General features: G+C 41.0%; 3 protein-coding genes across 5 annotated transcripts in view; 2 read left to right on the top strand and 1 right to left on the bottom strand.

Annotated features, from left to right (window-relative positions):
- Positions 1-2,105, top strand: part of caprin1b (cell cycle associated protein 1b) — a 10,948-nt gene extending 8,843 nt beyond the window's left edge. Inside the window, exons 14-18 of one of the 2 annotated variants that reach the window (XM_042221958.1) lie at positions 1-5; positions 672-825; positions 989-1,165; positions 1,343-1,449; positions 1,536-2,105. The exon at positions 1-5 is cut by the window's left edge and continues 139 nt beyond it. In XM_042221958.1, coding sequence (XP_042077892.1) covers positions 1-5; positions 672-825; positions 989-1,165; positions 1,343-1,449; positions 1,536-1,622 — 530 coding nt within the window. In that variant the 3' untranslated portion in view covers positions 1,623-2,105. Of the gene's footprint in view, positions 6-671; positions 826-985; positions 1,166-1,342; positions 1,450-1,535 lie in introns of both variants that reach the window. The other variant, XM_005929117.3, reaches the window with a different exon arrangement.
- A 2,193-nt stretch (positions 2,106-4,298) lies between these two features.
- Positions 4,299-16,529, top strand: nat10 (N-acetyltransferase 10). 2 transcript variants are annotated; one of them, XM_005929120.3, is made up of 29 exons: positions 4,299-4,435; positions 4,636-4,778; positions 4,916-5,007; positions 5,123-5,294; positions 5,969-6,091; positions 6,195-6,256; positions 6,370-6,484; positions 6,979-7,086; positions 7,219-7,352; positions 7,460-7,553; positions 7,636-7,734; positions 7,831-7,967; positions 8,853-8,977; positions 9,063-9,213; positions 9,518-9,614; positions 9,736-9,852; positions 11,468-11,569; positions 11,665-11,739; positions 12,869-12,985; positions 13,079-13,212; positions 13,292-13,340; positions 13,442-13,538; positions 13,625-13,732; positions 13,818-13,990; positions 14,088-14,207; positions 14,331-14,429; positions 15,685-15,758; positions 15,844-15,924; positions 16,012-16,529. In XM_005929120.3, exons 2-29 carry the CDS (start codon positions 4,665-4,667, stop codon positions 16,148-16,150), a joined length of 3,108 nt encoding a protein of 1,035 aa, XP_005929182.1. In that variant the 5' UTR covers positions 4,299-4,435; positions 4,636-4,664; the 3' UTR covers positions 16,151-16,529. The 2 variants fall into 2 exon arrangements, with proteins under 2 accessions (XP_005929182.1, XP_005929183.1); XM_005929121.3 differs by having other exon boundaries at positions 4,305-4,435; positions 4,652-4,778.
- Positions 16,530-16,552: 23 nt separating this feature from the next.
- adal (adenosine deaminase-like) overlaps positions 16,553-20,000 on the bottom strand; it is a 6,797-nt gene continuing 3,349 nt past the window's right edge. Inside the window, exons 5-10 of the mRNA XM_005929118.3 lie at positions 19,390-19,471; positions 19,159-19,285; positions 18,354-18,434; positions 18,112-18,250; positions 17,364-17,464; positions 16,553-16,744 (exon numbers count right to left, since the gene is read on the bottom strand). Coding sequence (XP_005929180.1) covers positions 16,553-16,744; positions 17,364-17,464; positions 18,112-18,250; positions 18,354-18,434; positions 19,159-19,285; positions 19,390-19,471 — 722 coding nt within the window. The remainder of the gene's footprint in view (positions 16,745-17,363; positions 17,465-18,111; positions 18,251-18,353; positions 18,435-19,158; positions 19,286-19,389; positions 19,472-20,000) is intronic.

Below are 20,000 nucleotides of genomic sequence, written 5' to 3'. Positions count from 1 at the left end.
AGACAGTAAGGCTTTGCTTCCTTTTGATTTTTTGTTTGTTTTTGGAGGTATAAATATGAACTGCTTCTCATGTCATAAAATAGCCTGTGTTAAAACAATGTTGTTCTATAATGGCAATTTCAGGGTTTACTCCATGTGGGGTTCTGCTTTGTTTCATGTATTCCACACATGCACTGTTTTCCATATCTTTGGTCCTCTAATTTTGTTAAACATTCACACACTTGTCAACTTTTCACGCTGTTCAGCCAAATACAACAAACAAGCTGCTTTTTAGCATGCATGTGCGGAACGTGGTTGGATACCCTCAGTTGTGGTGTTGTAGCATTCACAGTTCTCGTGCATCGTGCAGCTGTTCCCCTTCCATGCTTTGAGTGTGAATAAAGAAAAATTTTACTGAAATCTGGAGCATCAAGCGCATCATGTCGATAAACCAGCTGTTTGGAGCACAGAGTGCTCTTCACCACTGGAGTCACAACAGAAGTTCATTAATGACTTACTTTTTTTTTTTTTTTGAGTCCTGAAGTGACCTTATCACATTGCGTTTAAAATACGTTTATAGCAGAACAGTTGGAATCAGGAAATGGGTGGCAGTGGACTTTACTCCTAATAACCATGTGACCTTTCCTCTGATTTTTGGCTTCATAACAATGTGGGTTTTGTTCATCCCTCAGGTGTTCAACCTTAATGCTCCAGTCCCACCAGCTAATGAGGCTGAGGCTTTGAACCAGGCCAGCCAGTATCAGAGCTACAATAACCAGGCCTTTAGCAGCCAGCCACAGCATCCAGTGGAGCAGACGGAGATGCAGCCAGAACAACTGCAATCTGGTGGGCAGACTTTAAATTTTATTTTTGCAACTTAAGTTTTCCTGTCTTTTCTTCCTAGAGGCTTCACTGCAGTTAAACTTTATTTAAATGCATGTTCTTGTTCAACTACAGACTGAGTTATTGTGTTTTGGACCCCTTGCTATCTTGGTTTATTTTTTAGTAGTTGGTGCCTTCCATTCCCAAGACCAACCTGGAGGCCACCAACAGCCTTCCCAGCAGGGTCCAGGCTTTGGCAGGCAGGCTCAGTCCTTCTATAACAGCAGAGGCATGTCTCGTGGTGGACCTCGCAACGCCCGGGGCATGATCAATGGATACAGAGGCTCATCAAATGGTTTCCGAGGTATGATAACACTCTCAGCTGTAAGTTAGTGGTTTCACTTTGAAACAAGACTGACTATGTAATTTATTTGCTAATTTCTTTATTATATTTTATTTTCGTTCTCTTTTATTACACATTTGTATTTGGTAGCATGAGTTTCTCATGCATTAATTCTAATTTGTGTCTTTGTGTTTCCAGGTGGCTACGATGGTTATCGTGCTCCTTTCGCCAACACTCCAAACTCGGGATATGGACAAACTCAGTACAGCACACCTCGGGATTACTCAAATGGGAATTATCAGAGGGTATGAAAGAAGTGTTCAAACTGTACGTGATCTTTGTTGTTACAATTTCTAAAACATCCCTTTCCTTTTTGTTTTTTCTTTGTTAGGACGGTTACCAGCAGAACTACAAACGTGGAGCTGGTCAGGGACCCAGAGGAGTGTCAAGAGGCAGCACTCAAGCAATGCGATCCTGAAAAGGCCTTTTCATAATGACTGTGACTGATTAACTTGCACCACACTGAAAATCCAGAATTCGAGAATGCATTTGCCCCATCTCACTCACGCCCATTGTTTTTTGTTTTTTCTTCTTCCCCTCTCGTCCATCTCTTAAATCAAAGCAATGCCTGCTTTGATATTTGGAAGTCATTTAAAGTTTCAAACGCAAGCTAAACTGTAAATCAATGATTTACATATGCCCTGTGTCTCAATCTTCCTGTAAACTTGAACGATTTCATAAGTTATGTTTTTTTTAATTATTTTAATTTTTTTTGTATTTAAAAAATACACCTGCCACTGGTCCAATCCCTGGGAGTTGTTGTTTTTTTTTTTTGTTTTTTTTCCCTGTTCTTTTCTGTAATTTTGGCTCCAAAAAAAAGGCATTTACGTTCAACAAGCTCCCATTTCCTTGTTTGTAAATGGATGTTGCTTCAAGAGTTTCAATAAAGTTGTGTTGCATACCTGTGCTTCAGCCTTGAGTTTCTTGCTGTAGAGTAAATCTCATTTTACTTATGTTATTGCTCCAAAGAGGTCTCCAAAGATAACACTAATGTAGTGGCAGGCATCTTTCTCAGTAGAAATTGTTTTAACCCAAAAAACACACTGCGCGTGTCTTCCAACACAGAGTAATATAGTGTACGCTGTTAAGTGCAAGTCCCGTTCAGTGTATTGGCATTCATTGGCACCTGCTAACTAAACTTTCTAACAACTGGTTCTGAACTGGGACAGTTTCTCTGTACTCATCTGAAAACGAAACGATAACAGATTAGTGAGGGGGGGCGAAATCCCTCAGGAAACAGTAAATCTTTTTCACATCTGGGCTACTTCTCCGCGCGGGCACACACTCACACACACTTACAGGTTGTCTCATCAGTGTTTAAGCTCCAGCCTGAGATGGTATGAATGCTTGTGACAAGTATGCAACACACAGGGTTTTGTTTTTGTTTTTAACTGAGGCTATCCCATGACTTGGTCTGCCTGACAAGAAAGAAGTTGTCGAGTCAGTGAAGTAATTGCAATGCTGGAAAGTTCAGATTACATTTTTGGTCTTAAACTGTGGTGTAGGATTGCAATGATATATACATCGGGGAAACCAAACAACCTCTGTCGAAGTGGATGGCACAACACAGAAGAGCTAACTTGTCAGGGCAAGACTCCGCAGTCTATTTACACCTACGGGCCAATGGACACTCTTTCAATGATGAGGATGTGCACATCCTGGATGGGGAGTCAAGGAGGCCATTTAGGTGAAAAGGGAACGACCATCTCTGAATCAAGGAGGGGGCCTAAGATTATATCTTTTGCCATCTTACAATGCTGTGATTGCAGCCACTCCCCAACTCTCTGTGAATGGTACTCATGATCTTTGACCAATGGGCCTTGATCAGTGGTTGTTGATCAATGGTCATGACAATTTGCATATTAATGATCAACGAAATGACCTCACAGCCCATTGTTCATTCGGTGGGCTGATTTCAGTTATTGTGCAAACATGTACTGTTTATAAGGTTGGGGAAACCTGCAGTCAGCTGAAACTGAATAAGTCACTTGGATGAGTGATGAAACGTTTCTCCCATTGAAAACGCTACGTCGAGATGAACAGAATCTACCTTTTGGGATTTACTTACCTGGATGATTGAGCATGCATTAAGACATCTTTTTCTCAGTACAGACGTCTTATTTTAAAGATGACTGTAGTGAAAATTCAGTTTCGTTGGCTCACGTGACTCTTAACTTTACTTTTAATTGCTACCAAAATATCTTCTCTGTAATGTTATCAGTCTAAGCGTCTCTCCTAAAAAGGAAAAAACTGAAAACATCTAGCTGGTTGCTCAGTGTGGGATGCAGCATCACCCTGTGGCCAGAGAGTAGACACACTGTAATGCCGTCCTGACACGGGACAAAGCAAAACTAATTTTGAAAAAATTGCTGCTGTAATGTCTCTCCAAGCTATTTTAAAACCCGTTTTGTCCACAATTCAATTAGTGACTTTGTAATAGACTTGGAAAAAAGGCGCTGTGTGATAGCCGTCAGTCAAATATTTTCTCAAACTATTGAAAGGAAAAAGTCCCCAAACTAAACACTTTACTTTAACGTGTTATAACAGTAGTTGTAGATACGTCTTTCATTTTAATTTTTAAATTTATTTTTAATTCAACTGATTCTCTCCCCGTATGATATGCTTTCGTTTGCGTATTCAATAAATAGGTCAAAAACAAAAACAAAGACTCACTTGCAAGTACATGTAGAGATTTAACCAAAATTATTACTAGAAGCCGAGGCTATTCAATAGAAAATATAAGAGGCCATCGTTTCGTTTTTATTTAATTTACATGTATTTGTCTTTTTAAGTATAACACAAAGCATTTTGCTAAAAAAAAAAAAATGACAGGGATTTAAAGGTAACGGAAATTATTCTAGGTTAAAAAAAAAGAGCAAAAATTAAAGAAAAATTAACAAATAAATAGAAATATTCAATATCCTTGTCTTTAACATTGCTTTCAGAATAGACTAAAATGTGTGGGGGCAATGAATACTGATTTAACCCCCCCCCACACACACACACACACACACACTTCGTTGAACTTGCTCCAGTTGTAAATGTTGTACGCTCAACACAGGAAACTTTTCAAACAAAGTCGCACAATTCTGACGTCACGCAGGGGTCCTCCATGAAGCGCAGTCTCCACGTGAATTTATCAACAGCGTGATGGCTGGCGTGTAAGCTTAGCGTGCAACTTGCTGTGTTTTTACAAAAGCTAAAGGCCTGACAGTTCATCTGTAATATCAGGTAACCGGAAACGGGTCCATCCTACAGTGTTTCGTGTGTTTTGCTAGTTTGATCCTTAAATATTTTTGTTTTAGCTGTAAGTTAGCTCCACTGAGTGCTTCCTCCTGTTTCTGTTGTCAGCTCTTTGCGGCTCTGGCTCCACCGCTTTTGTCACACTGTTTAACTAGTATCTGCTTCTGTGTGATTTTGCTATCGGACAGTTATTCTCTCTCTCAGGAGCAAATAGACGATGGCAACCGTCCGTAAGAAGGTAGACAACCGGATCCGGGTCCAGATAGAGAATGGGGTCGCTTTGCAGCACAGGACCTTGTTTGTTGTGGTGGGGGATCGTGGCAGAGATCAGGTAATCCCATCACTCCCCGCGCATTCAAGACACATTAGCTTGCATTAGGAGCAGTGGGCTTATTTTACCTGCAGGGTTGTGAATTTACATGTGTGTAACTGAGCATTAAAACACAGTTGCCCCTCTCTGTTGTCCAGGTTGTCATCCTACATCACATGCTGTCTAAAGCTGCTGTGAGAGCTCGACCCTCGGTGCTCTGGTGCTATAAAAAAGACCTGGGATTCAGCAGGTGTGTGTGAGCTCACAGGAGAGAGGGTGTAATCTGTCAAATATTTAAAGAGTTTCCCAAATCTGGGATAAAAAAAAAAAAAGTGTTTCTCATCATCATCTCATTTGCAAAACAGCAATAGAAAGAAGCGCATGAAACAGCTGCAGAAGAAGATTAAAACTGGCACGTTGAACCTGAATCAGGACGACCCATTTGAACTCTTTGTTGCCGCAACCAACATCCGCTACTGTTACTACAACGAGACGCACAAGATCCTGGGAAACACCTACGGCATGTGCGTCTTACAGGTGAGTCTCTGCTCTGGTTTAAAAAAGATTTTAGATTAAATTAAACCACTAGGCTTCTGGTACAATAGTGTGACATCTGCCTGCAAATGAATAGTTACAGGGTTTGAAATGAACTTTAAGTCAATCTTTATTTGCCCTTACCTATTACTTGTCATATTGCTCATACTAAGCTTGGCCAAAGCTTCAAATAATGAAGTTAGCTGAGCCAAAAGCTGCACATTGCTCTAAACACAGTTTCGTGTGCTCATGGATCAGTACAATGAACGTCAGTGAGACTAGATATGCTTAATATGGTCGTTTCTGACAATGAAGCTCCACCCACCTGCTGTTCGAACGTTCTGTTTGGAAAGTACAGCCAATCAGAAAAAGGTTGGTTTAAACAGAAGGGCTTCTAGGTGCCTTCTTTGTCACACTGGATGAACTGAGAGGTTAACAGAGGCCCAGCATGACATTAAGCATCATTTTGAGCATCTTCTAAACATCCCTGTTCATTTTTCTAAATGCTCTTTAAATTTGACCTTGTTTTTGTTTTGTTTTTTTTCCTGTTGATGAACTTACGTTCCTGTTCCTTACAAACAAGAACATAAGTGCATTTGATCAGATCACATTTGAGGACGGGTGGGGTGGGGAGGTGCGTCAGGTGTTTGATTTCTATTGTTTCTCTTGTCGCACAGGACTTTGAAGCTCTCACTCCTAACCTCTTAGCAAGAACTATCGAGACTGTAGAAGGTGGCGGTATAGTGGTCCTACTGCTCAGGACCATGAAGTCTCTGAAACAGCTGTATACAATGACTATGGTAAGGATTTAATTTATTATTAGATTCGGTTTGCTCTTCTGATGACGTGGAACCCACTGTGACCGACTTTTTTCCCCCCCTCTACCCCTTCTTCTTTCTCCAGGACGTGCACTCTCGATACAGGACCGAGGCTCATCAGGATGTGGTTGGAAGGTTTAATGAGAGGTAGGCGCTTTGCCAAGAGTTCATGGAGTTTGAAGTGTATTTGCTCAGAGGAATGAAAATTGAACCGTCATATTAAAAATGTGGTTTTATTTTTGTGTTGTTTTTTTTTTAAGGTTCATTCTATCTTTGGCGTCCTGCAAAAACTGTGTCGTCATTGATGACCAACTTAACATCCTGCCAATTTCCACCCACATGGCGAACATTAAACCAGTTCCGCCAAAGACTCAGGTACCTTTTTTAATTATATAGTATAAAAGGTTTTTTTTTAATCGGTTAGTTATTCAGCAGGTAGTTTGCTGACAGCAAGCTTCATAGTGGTTATCCTGCACATGGGAGGATAATTAAGGGAGGATTAATGGTTTAGACGTTGTTCTGCTTTTGTGTGTTTATGATTTCAGACTATTAACTTGCATAAAACAGGCACCCAGGATTTATTGTCTGTACAATATGTAGGTTGCACTGCGTTCGGTCCCTTTTTAAATAAGTTTAAAAATGTTTCATACATTATAAAGACCAGTCGGGCCTCTTTGAGAAAGAGTTGGAGGGTTTTAAGGACGGGCATTTCTGGCTGCTCTGAGAAGAAGCAATGATAATGTTTTTCCTGCTGTTGCTTAGGATACTGTGCTGAAAGTCTCTGAAAAACCAATAAGTGCACATTTAGGGAGAAAAAAAGACTCCATACAGTATGCTCCCTTCTGACTGGCTCTCTCGTTCCCCTTCAGGAGGACAGGTTGCCTCCTCGAGAACAGGAGCTGAAGGATCTGAAGGAGTCCCTTCAGGACACTCAGCCAGTCGGTGTATTGGTGGATGCATGCAGGACTATGGACCAGGTCAGGGCCTTTTAAATGCTACAGACACATTCACCTCCTATAACTGAATTCAAGTTGACTGCAATGTTATAGTTAAACAGTAAGTAGCAGATGTGCAGGTGTCCCAGTTGTTATTTTGAATATTTTCTATAGGCAAAGGCGGTCTTGAAGTTTATTGAAGCAATATCAGAGAAGACACTGAGGAGCACTGTGGCTCTGACTGCTGCCCGTGGTCGAGGCAAGTCTGCAGCTTTGGGGCTGGCTGTTGCTGGAGCTGTGGCTTTTGGGTATATATGACTTTTATCAATGCCATTTTAAAATATCAGCTTTGTCTGTTTTTATTCTTCTCGCTCGTCACCTGTTATTGTAACTTTTTTTTTTTTTTTTTTTAAAGCTACTCTAATATCTTTGTAACTTCGCCGAGCCCGGACAACCTTCACACTATGTTTGAATTCATCTTCAAAGGCTTTGATGCCCTACAGTATCAGGTAGGTTCTGACTCTTCTCTGCACTGATGTCATGCGCACATGGTGAGCACGTACTGCTTCTTACTCCCATTTTAATTCGCAGGAGCATCTCGACTATGAAATCATCCAGTCTTTGAATCCAGAGTTCAATAAAGCAGTGGTGCGGGTGAACATATTCAAAGAGCATCGGCAGACAATTCAGGTAAACAAGACTAATAAAAAAAAAAAAGTGTCTTCTTTTACAATAAAAAGTGAAATTTACACCTGATCTGATCGCACCATTACTGTGGCCCAACAGTATATCCACCCAGGTGATGCAGTGAAGCTGGGCCAGGCTGAACTGCTTGTCATCGACGAGGCCGCAGCAATCCCTCTTCCTCTTGTTAAGAAGCTGCTCGGGCCTTATCTGGTTTTCATGGCCTCCACCATCAACGGGTCAGTTTAAAATCTGAGTCATATTTATACACCACAAGATGCTGGTTAGTTTTGAATATATTGAATATATTACCGTGAAGACTTTTTTTGAGTAAAATGATCAATGAGAGAAATGAGGCACTTAAATATGGAACTCCTGAACAGAAGTCAGGGCTCTAACACACAAAAATGTGCATAAACATGCTTAATTTAGTCCCAATTTAGTCACACTTACCCACTGTCAGCACATTAGACAAACAACTTTCCCGTCTCCTGACAGCTGACAATGACCTAACTAAACAACAATAACAGCTGGTTATAAGCTAACATCAGGCCAGCTAACATTAGGTTTAAGTGTGCCACCATAGCTATGTGCAGTCTACTGACATCTAGTGATGCGATGTTGCACACTGCACCTTAAGTCTTAAGGCACTGCCTTTCAAACCATCACACAGATCAAGTTTTGTGGCTGGGATGCTCAGAGCAGTTGCACTGGCACAAGGAAATGCAAATTGGCTGTTGAGCTAAGCCTTTTCAACATGACTGAATCCAAAACCAAGCAACTTATACAGCACACAGTGTGTTTTTGTGCAGTCGGTGTTTAAAACTGATCATATTTGGAATTAAGGGAGCGAAATCCATCATAATGTTCACAGTTCCAGCAGCACAGGCATGAGATCCTGGGACTTAATGTCCTTCTATCTTTATCTTCAGTACTTGTTGTTATTGCTGTAAATAAGTTTATGCAATTTGTTTGGTTTTTTTTTAAAATCAAAACAAAAATTTTGCTGAATTATTTGAAGACCAGTTGAGAAGTGCACACACCTGAGCTACTCGAGCGCAAGAAGCTGCAACCAGTGAATTTTCAAATTTCTGTTTCCGTGCTAATTATTTGTATTTCTGCAGCTATGAAGGCACCGGGCGCTCTCTTTCCCTCAAGCTGATTCAGCAGCTGAGGCAGCAGAGCGCAGACAGTCAGCAGAGCATGTCTGCAGAGAACAGAACCACCAACACAGCCAGACTATCAGCAGGTGAGGATCTCAGTTGCTCACCGTGTTTATGTTCAGTGCATCTGTATCGTGTGACTCACTGCTGTGTACCCGTTTCCGTTCGCAGCTCGTTCTCTCCACGAGGTTTCTCTGCACGAGTCCATTCGGTACTCTCCGGGAGACCCTGTAGAGAAGTGGCTGAATGAGCTGCTCTGTCTAGACTGCCTCAACATTCCCAGGCTCATTTCCGGCTGCCCGCTTCCACAAACATGTGAACTGTATCCTTTGTTTCCCTAATAATCCCGCCTGAGGCAAATTTACATGTGTAATTATTATTTTTTTTGCTGGGTGAGCATTAAGTAGGCACAGTGTGGTATTTTGTGCATAGATCAAACATTTAAAGTTAGGCTGCAGAAAATGCCGTGGACAGTTATTATTTAAAACACTGAATTTGATCTCAGTATTGAACTCTGTGCAATAGAAACTAAAAGAAAAATTGCCAGATTTCTAATCTATGGTGCACATCACATCACCTACATTCACTATGCAAGTTTGCATTTGTCCTTATCTAATGCTGTGCAGATACTATGTGAACCGAGACACACTGTTCTGTTACCACAAAGCGTCTGAAGCTTTTCTGCAGAGGTTGATGGCTCTCTATGTGGCATCGCACTACAAGGTGATTGTCGATTGCAGTCCTTTGACTTTAATTTATTTATTTCATTTTCCCTCCCTTAAATCTAACGGCAGCACAGTGCCCTGCACAGTGTCATTTTTGTGACTCATATTTTTGTCTCCAGAATTCCCCAAATGACCTGCAGATGTTGTCTGATGCTCCGGCTCATCACCTCTTCTGCCTCCTGCCACCTGTTCCTCCCACACAAAACTCACTACCTGAGGTCCTCGCTGTGGTGCAGGTACTGTAATACACTCACAGACCCACTGTTTTAAATCATAGGGTGGGAAATGAGTAGTTAATGAAATTCTACTTATTAGTTATTTATTACAAATCAACAAAATTACGATATTTGCAAAAAGATTCATAACTGCTTATATGGGCATCTCAAATCTTTGTAAATGGTAAAGAGTGTGTAACATCTCTATAAACATTATGTAGGTGTTGTAATTGATTTGTGTAGACTCCATTTTAAAAAAGTGTATAGCTGGGCATAGGGCTGTTCGATATAACGATATATATTGGATGACGATATAAAAACGTCTATCGTTTCATTTTACGCTATCGTTTGTTTCGTGGTGTCGCAAAATAAACTGTTTACGGCAACATTTTTTCATCGTTTTGATGGTCACTGTAGTGGCTATATTAATTTCCTAAAGTTCTCTCTTTCTCTTATATTTTATATAACCACACTACGGAGGGACAGGCTCCTGTTTTTATGCCTTGTGGTTAGCAACAACGACGATAACACCATCGCATGTCCGCTTGTTTATGTTCCACATAAACCTTTCACAATAAAGCTCAAGATCCTGTTGAGACTTTTCAAAATAAACAGAATCACGTGAAAGAGCAGATTTACGAATGAGAAGTAAAAAAGAGCCGCCAGGTGCTAAAAAATAAACCTTAGACTCAAACGTTAGAACAGGCTTTGCCCCGCAGCACACTGTGTAATAAATACTCACAAAGAAAACTGCGGCCGTTACAACTTATGTCTAAAAATGTAAGTTTCATGCATCTGTTAAAACGGCTACATGACGCACAGCTGGAAACACTTCACGCAAGTCGAGCTGCCCGAGATTCATAGAATTTACAGAAAATGTTAAATTTTTGTGATTTATATCGTTATCAGATGATAGAATTCTTATATCGGGATATGAGATTTTGGTCATATCGCACAGCCCTAGAGCCTGGGCAGGTCAGGTGGCACTGGTATAAAGTAAGACTGTGAACCTTTAGTCCATATTTTGGGTCCTGCTTCACTCTGTTTAGTTTTCTATGTAACTCACTTTTTTGTTGTCACTTTCTCTTGTGGTTTGGTTTTTATGAACCAAAACTTCTTGTGTAGGTTAGGAAATAGATTGTGGTTTAGGTTAAGCTATTTTGAGTTGGGACTGAGACTGCCCCTATTATTGCCGCTGCACATGGCCTCGGAGGACTACTACAGCCATAGGGCAGGGGTGTCAGACAATGAGGGCTGGGGGTCCGGAATCGGCCTCGCAAAGATTCCAGTCCGGCCTTACTGGATGTCTTTGGAAAATGTGAAGAACAGAAATCTGGACTTCTAATTGTATTTTCATACATTTTTACAGCTTTTCCTACTGAGATAGATAGATGGATAAAATTTAATATTTATTATACACGTTTGCTTCTTACAGTTGTTTACATTTCTGGCCCAAATAAGGTCAGCAGTGAGCTCTGTGTGGCCCGTGATGTAAAATGATTTTGACATCCCTGGCTTAGGGGTTTTTTTTAATAGTGATTTATTGTCACTAGCATGCATGAGGTCTATGAACATCACTGATAGGCGACCTTTTTGATTCCACTCAAACATGCATTTGCACCCTCGTGCCCCCCAGGTATGTCTGGAGGGGGAAATATCAAGACAGTCCATCCTCAACGGCCTGTCCAGAGGGAAGAAGGCCTCAGGCGACCTCATTCCCTGGACTGTCTCAGAGCAGGTACAAAACCTTCAACAAAACCACTACAGCTCATTCTTTTACAGTCCAGTGAAGACATTTTTAAACTAATACTGAATCCTCTACTCTTGTCACAGTTTCAAGACCCGGAGTTTGGCACCCTCTCAGGAGGTAGAGTGGTGCGCATTGCTGTTAATCCAGACTACCAAGGAGTAAGAATCTGCCATGTTTTTCTTGATATACACTGTACTGAAATATTTCCGCTGCAGTTGCTTTCCTCAGGGAGTAAGAGTGGTGAGGAATTTCCTAAAGGGCATTTTTGTCTGCAGGAACTATTATGCTTTTTTTTTTTGTTTGTTTTGTTTTGTTTTGGGTGGCCCAAAGCTTCATGTGCAGTCCACTAAGGCATGAAGCAAACTCTGTTTTTGGAAAGAAAGAAGCGCCTATTCTGGGGTACTTCTGAGCGGCCCTGAATTACTCCTAGGTTAAACTCAGAGAAGATAATAACAGCCAAAAATACAATTTTTAAAAACCCTGAAACCCATCAGCAGTTATGTGAAAAACAGCAGAATAAATAAAAAGAGATGACGTGATGAAGAATACATGTTAGAAATTGATCTGTGGGGTGGTGCCTGTTACATCACTTACGTGTCCAGAGAGATTTCTGCGAGAGAAGTGCCACACTATAAAATAACAAATGGCAGCGGCATTAATTTAGGCAAAACAGACCTGGAACTGCTTGGACAGGTTGACAGATGAGGTGATGCAGGAGTGCCTGGGGACTATGATAGAAGAGACTGAGAAAGATGTAACCTGGTCCCTATGTTTTGGGTTGGTTTTTTTTTTTTTGGGGGGGGGGGGTTTGTCTCATGTGTAGATGCAGCTGACCTATTAGCTTAATCTCAGAGGGTCTTCTCTGCACAGGAAACTCAGACAAACAATGTCCTGAAAGAATCTTTTAGCTCCCTGAAAAGGTTTTAGTAGTTAAAAACAAAAAAACAAATAAAAATAAAGAAATAGCTGTCCACTAGACCATGCATCTAAATTAAGTTTAGGGGAGATAATATTACACCCCTTAGGTGAATACAGACTTCAGTGCTTGGTTGCAGCATTGTTTTTTTTAACCTGTCAGCGCATGAATGACGTGATTCAGAGGGAAAAGCCGTTTGTTTTCTTTTTTTCTTTTTAAGGCTATGGCCTTACTGTGTAAACAAAAGAAATCTCCACATGACAGAGGAATGCTTGCCCTCAGGAAGTTAGTGAAATTTGGGAAATGAAAGTTCCCGAAGCTTTTGTTGGCATAGTAACACAGTTAATTTGAATAATCGACCTGTGCACCAGATGGGCTACGGCTCCAGAGCTCTCCAGCTGCTGCAGATGTACTACGAGGGCAAGTTTCCCACGATGGATGAGAGCACACAATCAAACCACAATGAAATCACCTCTGTCAGCAGTGAGGTAAGACACCGGTGTTTTCAGCAACATCTGCTAGACATTATTTGCGCACTTGAAGTGTAACCGGAGTGAACCTCGCTACGGTTTGTTGTGCAGGCTGTGAGTCTGCTGGAAGAGGTGATCACTCCACGCAAGGAGCTCCCTCCTCTTCTGCTGAAGCTGAGTGAGAGGAGGGCAGAGAAACTGGACTACTTAGGCGTTTCCTATGGCCTTACTGCACAACTGCTTAAGTGAGTTGACTTAACATGAAGTGAAGGGGATGAATCTTTTGGAAGTGTATAAAAATGAATCTGATTTCAACCACAACAGGTTCTGGAAGAAGGCAGGATATATTCCAGTTTACTTGAGACAAACCCCAGTAAGTACCATTCAGTCACTTTTTCATGTTTCTTTTTGTTGTTGTTGTTGTTGTTTTTTTGCACTGCTGTAATTATTTTTTTCATGTGCGGTTGTATGTAGAATGACCTTACAGGGGAGCACTCCTGCGTGATGCTGAAGGAGCTAAATACAGATGAAACCCCGGAGCAGAGCCAGTGGCTTTCTGCCTTCTCGAAAGGTGAACATGCTTACACTGCCTGAGGAGAACTGGTGTGCTCAAGCTTGTCAGGCTCCTTTAGAACAATTCTTCTTCCCCTTCCTCAGATTTTCGTCGGCGCTTCCTGTCTCTGCTCTCCTACCAGTTCAGCAACTTTCATCCGAGTCTAGCACTGAGCATTTTGCAGAATAAGAAGTCCAAGGAGAATACCTGCAGTAAGAGTCCTCTGTTTAAAACACCCTGATCTGATTTCTCCAGCGTAGACCTCACCCCAGTCTGACTTGTCTCTCATCATAACAGTTCTCAGCAGCTCAGAGCTGGCGGCTCACTTCAGCCCTTATGACCTCAAACGTCTGGAGCTGTATTCGAGGAGCATGGTGGATTACCACCTCATTATGGACCTGGTGCCAACGGTGGCACGCGTGTTCTTCCTCAAGCAGCTCGGCGATATGTCTCTCTCAGCAGCGCAGTGTGTACGTTTCCATCAACATTTTATATGACGGGTATCCTTCCAATGCAGCTGATTCCTCTGTTTAAGACGTTAACTGGCTGATGTCCGCTGTGCTGTAGGCTTTGCTGCTGGGAATCGGACTGCAGCATAAGTCTGTGGATCAGCTGGAAAAGGAAATTGGGCTTCCAAGCTCACAGCTCATGGGCCTCTTCAACCGCGTCATCCGTAAATTTGTGCAAGTGAGTTGCCAATAATTAAGTCATACAGAAAAACCTCACTTGTGGATGATGTACAACTCACTGTTAATTAAAGCAGCTGCAGTAAGGCTGTAACATCATATCTTTTCATTATTACTGCATTAGATCTTCACCGGCATCCAAGAAAAAGCAGTTGAAGCACAGATGGCAGCCACTAAAGAAGTTGCAATGGAGCCAACTGTCAGAAGCCTCAGTGAAGATCTGGTATGTGTGCTAAATTATTTCTGATGATTAGCTAATGCTGGAATAATTTACAGGTTATTAGCATTAACCTCCTAAGACCCGAACTCTTCCACAGCATGCATTTTTAATTTCTCTTTGATATTTGGGCATATTGGGGCCCGATGAATGTAAAAACAAAGAATTACCAGATTTATTTATTTTTTTTTACCTTATTTTTGTTTTTATGAAAAATAAGAGCCACATATGAGGATATTTGTTTAATATTCTGATAGAACAGTAATAATGGATTAGATTTATATAGCGCTTTTCAAGGCACCCAAAGCGCTTTACAATACCACTATTCATTCACTCTCACAATCACACACTGGTGGAGGCAAGCTACAGTTGTAGCCACAGCTGCCCTGGGGCAGACTGACAGAAGCGAGGCTGCCATCGGCCCCTCTGGCCAACACCAGTAGGCAAGTAGGGTAAAGTGTCTTGCCCAAGGACACAACGACCAGGACAGAGAGCCCAGGGATCGAACCAGCGACCTTCCGGTTACAGATGCGATTCCCAACCCCCTGAGCCACGGTCGCCCCAGCGTAGCAGTATAATGTCCTCGTAAGTGGATATCAGGCCCTTGTAGAGCAAAAATCTCAGCAGGAGAGACTAATCCAGCTTCAGGGGTCATAAGTTGGTGCTAATCCATCATAAGGAAGCAGCAGAAAGTTCCTCCTTAATTTTATGCTTTTGTTTAAGGGTTTAATGACTCGCCACATCCACAGTTCATGTCATGTTTCAAATTTCCGGCAACAGTTTTTTCCACAATCTTTTATCTTTTCATTTACTCGAAGAGAAACGAAAAAGAAAAAAGTTAAATTGGTTTTTTTTTTTTTCCCTAAACCACAGCCATAAACACGACCTGATCATGAACTGAGAGTGAACTCGTTATTCTGATGCATTTCTAATTAGCTTTCAGTTCTCGTTGGCCTTTTATGCTCATTTATGGCTTCACGTTTTTATTCATGGACTCTTCTAGAAGCAGCTTTGCATGCTCTGCAGCTTTAGCGCCCTTCCTCCTCCGTATGGCAGCTCCCTTCTGATTGGCTGAAAGTTTGAAGAGCAGGTGGATGGGGTTGCTGTGCCTGTAAAGCTGTTTCTCTGTATTACAAAACACAAAGATGGAACCACAAAACCCCCACAGTGTTTATGTCAACTTTGGTCTCGGTTTCAGAAGTGTCACACCTACATTTTATAGATACAAGTAAAGAAGGAATTTTCCCCTCTCTGTTCATAGAATGAAGCAGCAAAGGAGTTTGAGGAGAGACACAAACAAGATGTGGAAAAAGTAAAGGAAATGGACCTGGAACAGTGAGTATCGTGTTTGAAGGGCAGCCTTGGCCATTACATTTTTTTTAGGCCAGTATTACTCTAGCTGTCTTTTTGTTTTTTTGAGGTACAAAATTCGTGGGGACGATGAGGAGTGGGACCAGGTGCTGAAGAAAGCAGGGAGCACAGCTATCGTCAGCATAAAAAGGTAGAGTGTTACTTACAATGTTTGGTGAGAAATCTAGTGTTCAGTTGTTGGAAAAGCTTGTTTGTAATGAAGACCTGCTTCCAACAGTGACAAGAAGAGGAAATGGGAAGGAGGAACCCCCATAGCGAGCAATGGAGCTCCCCAACACGGAAAATTAAAAAAGAAGGAAACGCAACACGGAAAATTCAAGAAGAACAAGCATGGAAAATTTGGAAAGAAGGCGTGAGAGTGAAGTGGACACAGTATTGACAAGACTACATGTGTGATCTGGAGAATTTGGGATATCTTGGACTGAATTGTAAGCCTATGAGTGTAACTGTAAGACTGCATAGTCTATTTTTATTGTTTTGTGTTAAATTCTGCTCTTTGTATGCTGTCAGTTGCTGTAAGAACAATTTTGCTCCTCTCGACTGTGTAACACTGCACAGATACTGTCAACAGAACAAAGCATCACACTTCAGCCTGATTAAATAAAAAGTTATGATTTACTTTCCACTTACATAAACCATTTTACAGTATTTTTAGATTTAATGTAAGGGTTTCTGTAAATCCTTGTTAAATTGTTGCTTTAAAAAAAAAATAATTAAAACTTGAGGTATGTAGTTCGCTTTTGGCTCCGATGAACCGATCACTTGAAAAGCTGAGGATGTAAGTCATTCCACTTCTCTTGAAGCTGCTGCTTCACAATCTCTGGTCCGAAGATGCAGTCTATGGCCTGCTGAGAGAGCTTCCACACGGCTTCATGACTGAGACCGAATGTGGAAGCTGCCAGCTGATATTCCTGAGACAAGTCCGTACAGAAGACTCCTTTATCGTCGGTCTGTAATGTAAAAAAAGGAACATTGTTCAGGTGTGATTTTTCCCCCCCCCCTTTCCTCTCACAGGTCTCTGATCTATTTTTTGTTCAAGTAGAAAGTTATTTCTACTGTGTTAATCTAAAAGAAAAACTACATCTACCCACACCTGTGACAGGATGTTAATGCTGTGCCCCACCGTTTTGTGGTTGTCTAAAGACAGTAAAAAAGAAATGGTAATAACTTCACCATCAGTATGTTACTTGTATGCCAATATTTTAAAGCCTCCACAGCCCTAATTCAAATAGGACCTGTGTGTTTCCTTCTTTCCTGTTATGTGTATACACTGTGATAAAGGTGGCTGGTTATATTAAACATGGCAAAAAGAATGTGCAGGCAACGCCTCTAAGCTCAGACTTCAGACTGCTCTGAAAAGTACGGTTCAGTTTTTTCCCCCAACTTGGCTCCCACAGAAGCTCCACCCACCTGCTTTCTAAACCCTGTGTTTGAGAGGAGCAGCCAATCAGAATAAAAGATGGCTTAAAAAGGAGACGAGCTAAAACTAATTCAGCTGTTGCTGAAGGCTCGGTGTAAGATCAAGACTATGCAAGAATTTAGCCTAATGAGGTTACAGTGGAAACTTACGCAAATTACAGTTGGGTGTCCCAGCTCGTACCAGTACTTGAAATGATGTTTGGAGTAACACGGCACAGTGTTGCCTTTCACATTTGATGTCAGGCACAGCTCTACAGAGGAGAAAAAAATCAACATGAAAAGTTCTGCTCGTACGTCAAAAAAGACGCACTGCGAGCTCAAACCTCCACCATAACGCAGCTCACTATCGGGACAATTTACTTTTAACTACTGAGTATTGAGTTGTTAATATTCACTTTGTTTTCTTTAAGTTGGTAGTGCAGTAAAGATCAGATAAGCAAAACATGACAGATGTTCACTTTGATTACACACACAGGAGCAGATAATGAATGATATGTATTGATTTGTAAATAACTGAACATGAATAACTTGAAAGGGTGAAACATAAACATGAGGTCAGAGGTCAAGTGTGACATGATATTTGGATTCAGACTATAATGTGATATTTAGAATCCTCGTAGTATTCCCTATATGTTGTCAATACAACATACTTGCTATATTTTTATTTTGTCAGTATCACTGATAAGATGTGGACCGACAGATGTGGATGTGTCTGCATCGCTTATTTTCACCCCTCAAACTTTCAATTTTGGCTTTTCAGAGTGAAACTGCATCGGTAGCGAAATGCCTCAGTCACTGTGATCCTGCAGCACAGGAACAGTGTGCATGTGAGGCATAAATTTGATTAAAAGTTCACACATTTTAAAATGAAAACATCTTAGCGTGGATGCTGCGTCACCTATTGGTATCTTTTTCTGAACCACTTTGTTAACGAGGCTTTGAGATCCACCGACTTCAGGATGTAAGAAGGTGCCATGACCGATTCTGTCAGGAGGAAGACTCAACAGCAAATCTGATTCATCCAGCTGTGATGGAATCTGCAACAATATTTGATGACATCACTCTTACGTAAAATATTACTACAGTCAAATTATCTCTCTCTGTCTATCTCTCTCTATTTTTTAAGTGTGCTATTCATACTTCTGAGAGGTGCAGTGACAACTTCAGTCCAGAGTTTTTGGCCTTCTGTAGGGCAGGAAGCAGATCTTTGCCATGGCCCACCTTAAAATGAAAGCTACATTATCATGTGAAATAATGAGACGTGGTCCTACTAATAAATAGCATTACAATACAGTTTCCCAACATAATTTAAAGTCAATTTAACAAGCTACCTCTTATTTTCTTTCATACAAATACTGCTACAGCGTGGTTTCTGGTGTTTAACATGTTTTAAAAGTTTTTAATAATGAGATCAGCATATGTGCAATTAATCCCTGTGAGCCAAAAGCTCAGTATTAACACCTTCAGTTTGCAAGAAGCTGCCAATTGGAAGAAAGTCTGGTAAAAGCAATACTGGCCTTGAAGCAAGATTATTTAAAATGGTTTGTTTCAGATAAAGGGTGAATTGAGGAGCTTCATCAAGGCCCAGTTTAAGATAAATAAGGATTACTTTAAAACTGTGAATCATGCAAAGCTTCTCTAGTAGAGTCCAAGAATAAAAATGGGGAATTAAGGATGAGATTTAAGGACATACAGTTTACATCATTTTCAAAAATTAAACTCTTGTGCTCTGCAGAAGTTATTTGAGATGACCGATTTAACAACTTTTCTTTGTCACCCTGGAAAAGTCCACTCCCACCAGAATAGACATATTTCATCACAAAACTAGACGGTGACCATTCCTATTATGGCTCAAATAGACCCAAACAATGCCAGTAAAATACAGAGTAACTGGATCTGTAGCTATTAGTACAAAGCCACCATAGTACCAAACTGTCTGACAAACCGTTGGATCTCCACTGAGGTCAACTCCCACCACTAAACCATCAGATGACAGCATGAACTCCTCAGCCAAATTCACCGTCTCCAAGGCAACTTCAGTCCCATTTCTGCGGTCAATGGCTACCAGAAACCTTCAAGATAAATAATATTGAGAATCATGCACCGCTGTGGTCAGTGACACAGCCACAACTCATAAGACAAATGTGTGGACTTGCACACAGCTGGGTAAACCTACCTGACATCAATGTCCGCTCCCTCCTCCTTACACTTCTGGATGGCTTTGATGACCGTTTCAATGTAAGTCTTCTTTGTCAGTCCTACGAACACAAACATACCAAATCAGTGCATGGTGAAAGAAATCCCAAGTAATTTCATGTTCAGTTTGTTCCCTCGCTCTTCCACTGCAAAAAACCCCAATACAAAAAAGCAAACAAAAGATCTGGAGGTGAAGTGCTGAACTCGCACTCGTTCAGTTCACTGAATCGCTCAATATGAGAAGGCGGTGGTGTACAGAAGCACATTTACAGAATTTGTGTTATTTTCCAAAAACCTATGGACTTAATTGCATTTTTTTTCATTATTACTATTTTTCAGTTATATATTAGTTGAGTAAAATATATTTTAAGTAACACTTTTTTAAATTCAGAACACTCACTATATTTCTTCCGAGATTGCTGGATTCAGCTCAGTCATGCCTTAACAGCAAACCCAGGTTAGTGTTTCTGGGATGGTCCCAATCAGAACTGTCCGAACTCAGCACTTTAGATTAGTTTTCTGCCTATTGTACCTTTGTGTTGACAGCACTGCTTTGCTTTTTGTTTTTTTGTTTGTTTGTTTTTTTTTGGG

Source organism: Haplochromis burtoni, unplaced genomic scaffold, assembly GCF_018398535.1.
Source record: "Haplochromis burtoni strain Fernald_Lab_line unplaced genomic scaffold, NCSU_Asbu1 Contig_77, whole genome shotgun sequence".
Taxonomy (NCBI): domain Eukaryota; kingdom Metazoa; phylum Chordata; class Actinopteri; order Cichliformes; family Cichlidae; genus Haplochromis; species Haplochromis burtoni.
This window is presented reverse-complemented; position numbering and strand designations above follow the sequence as displayed.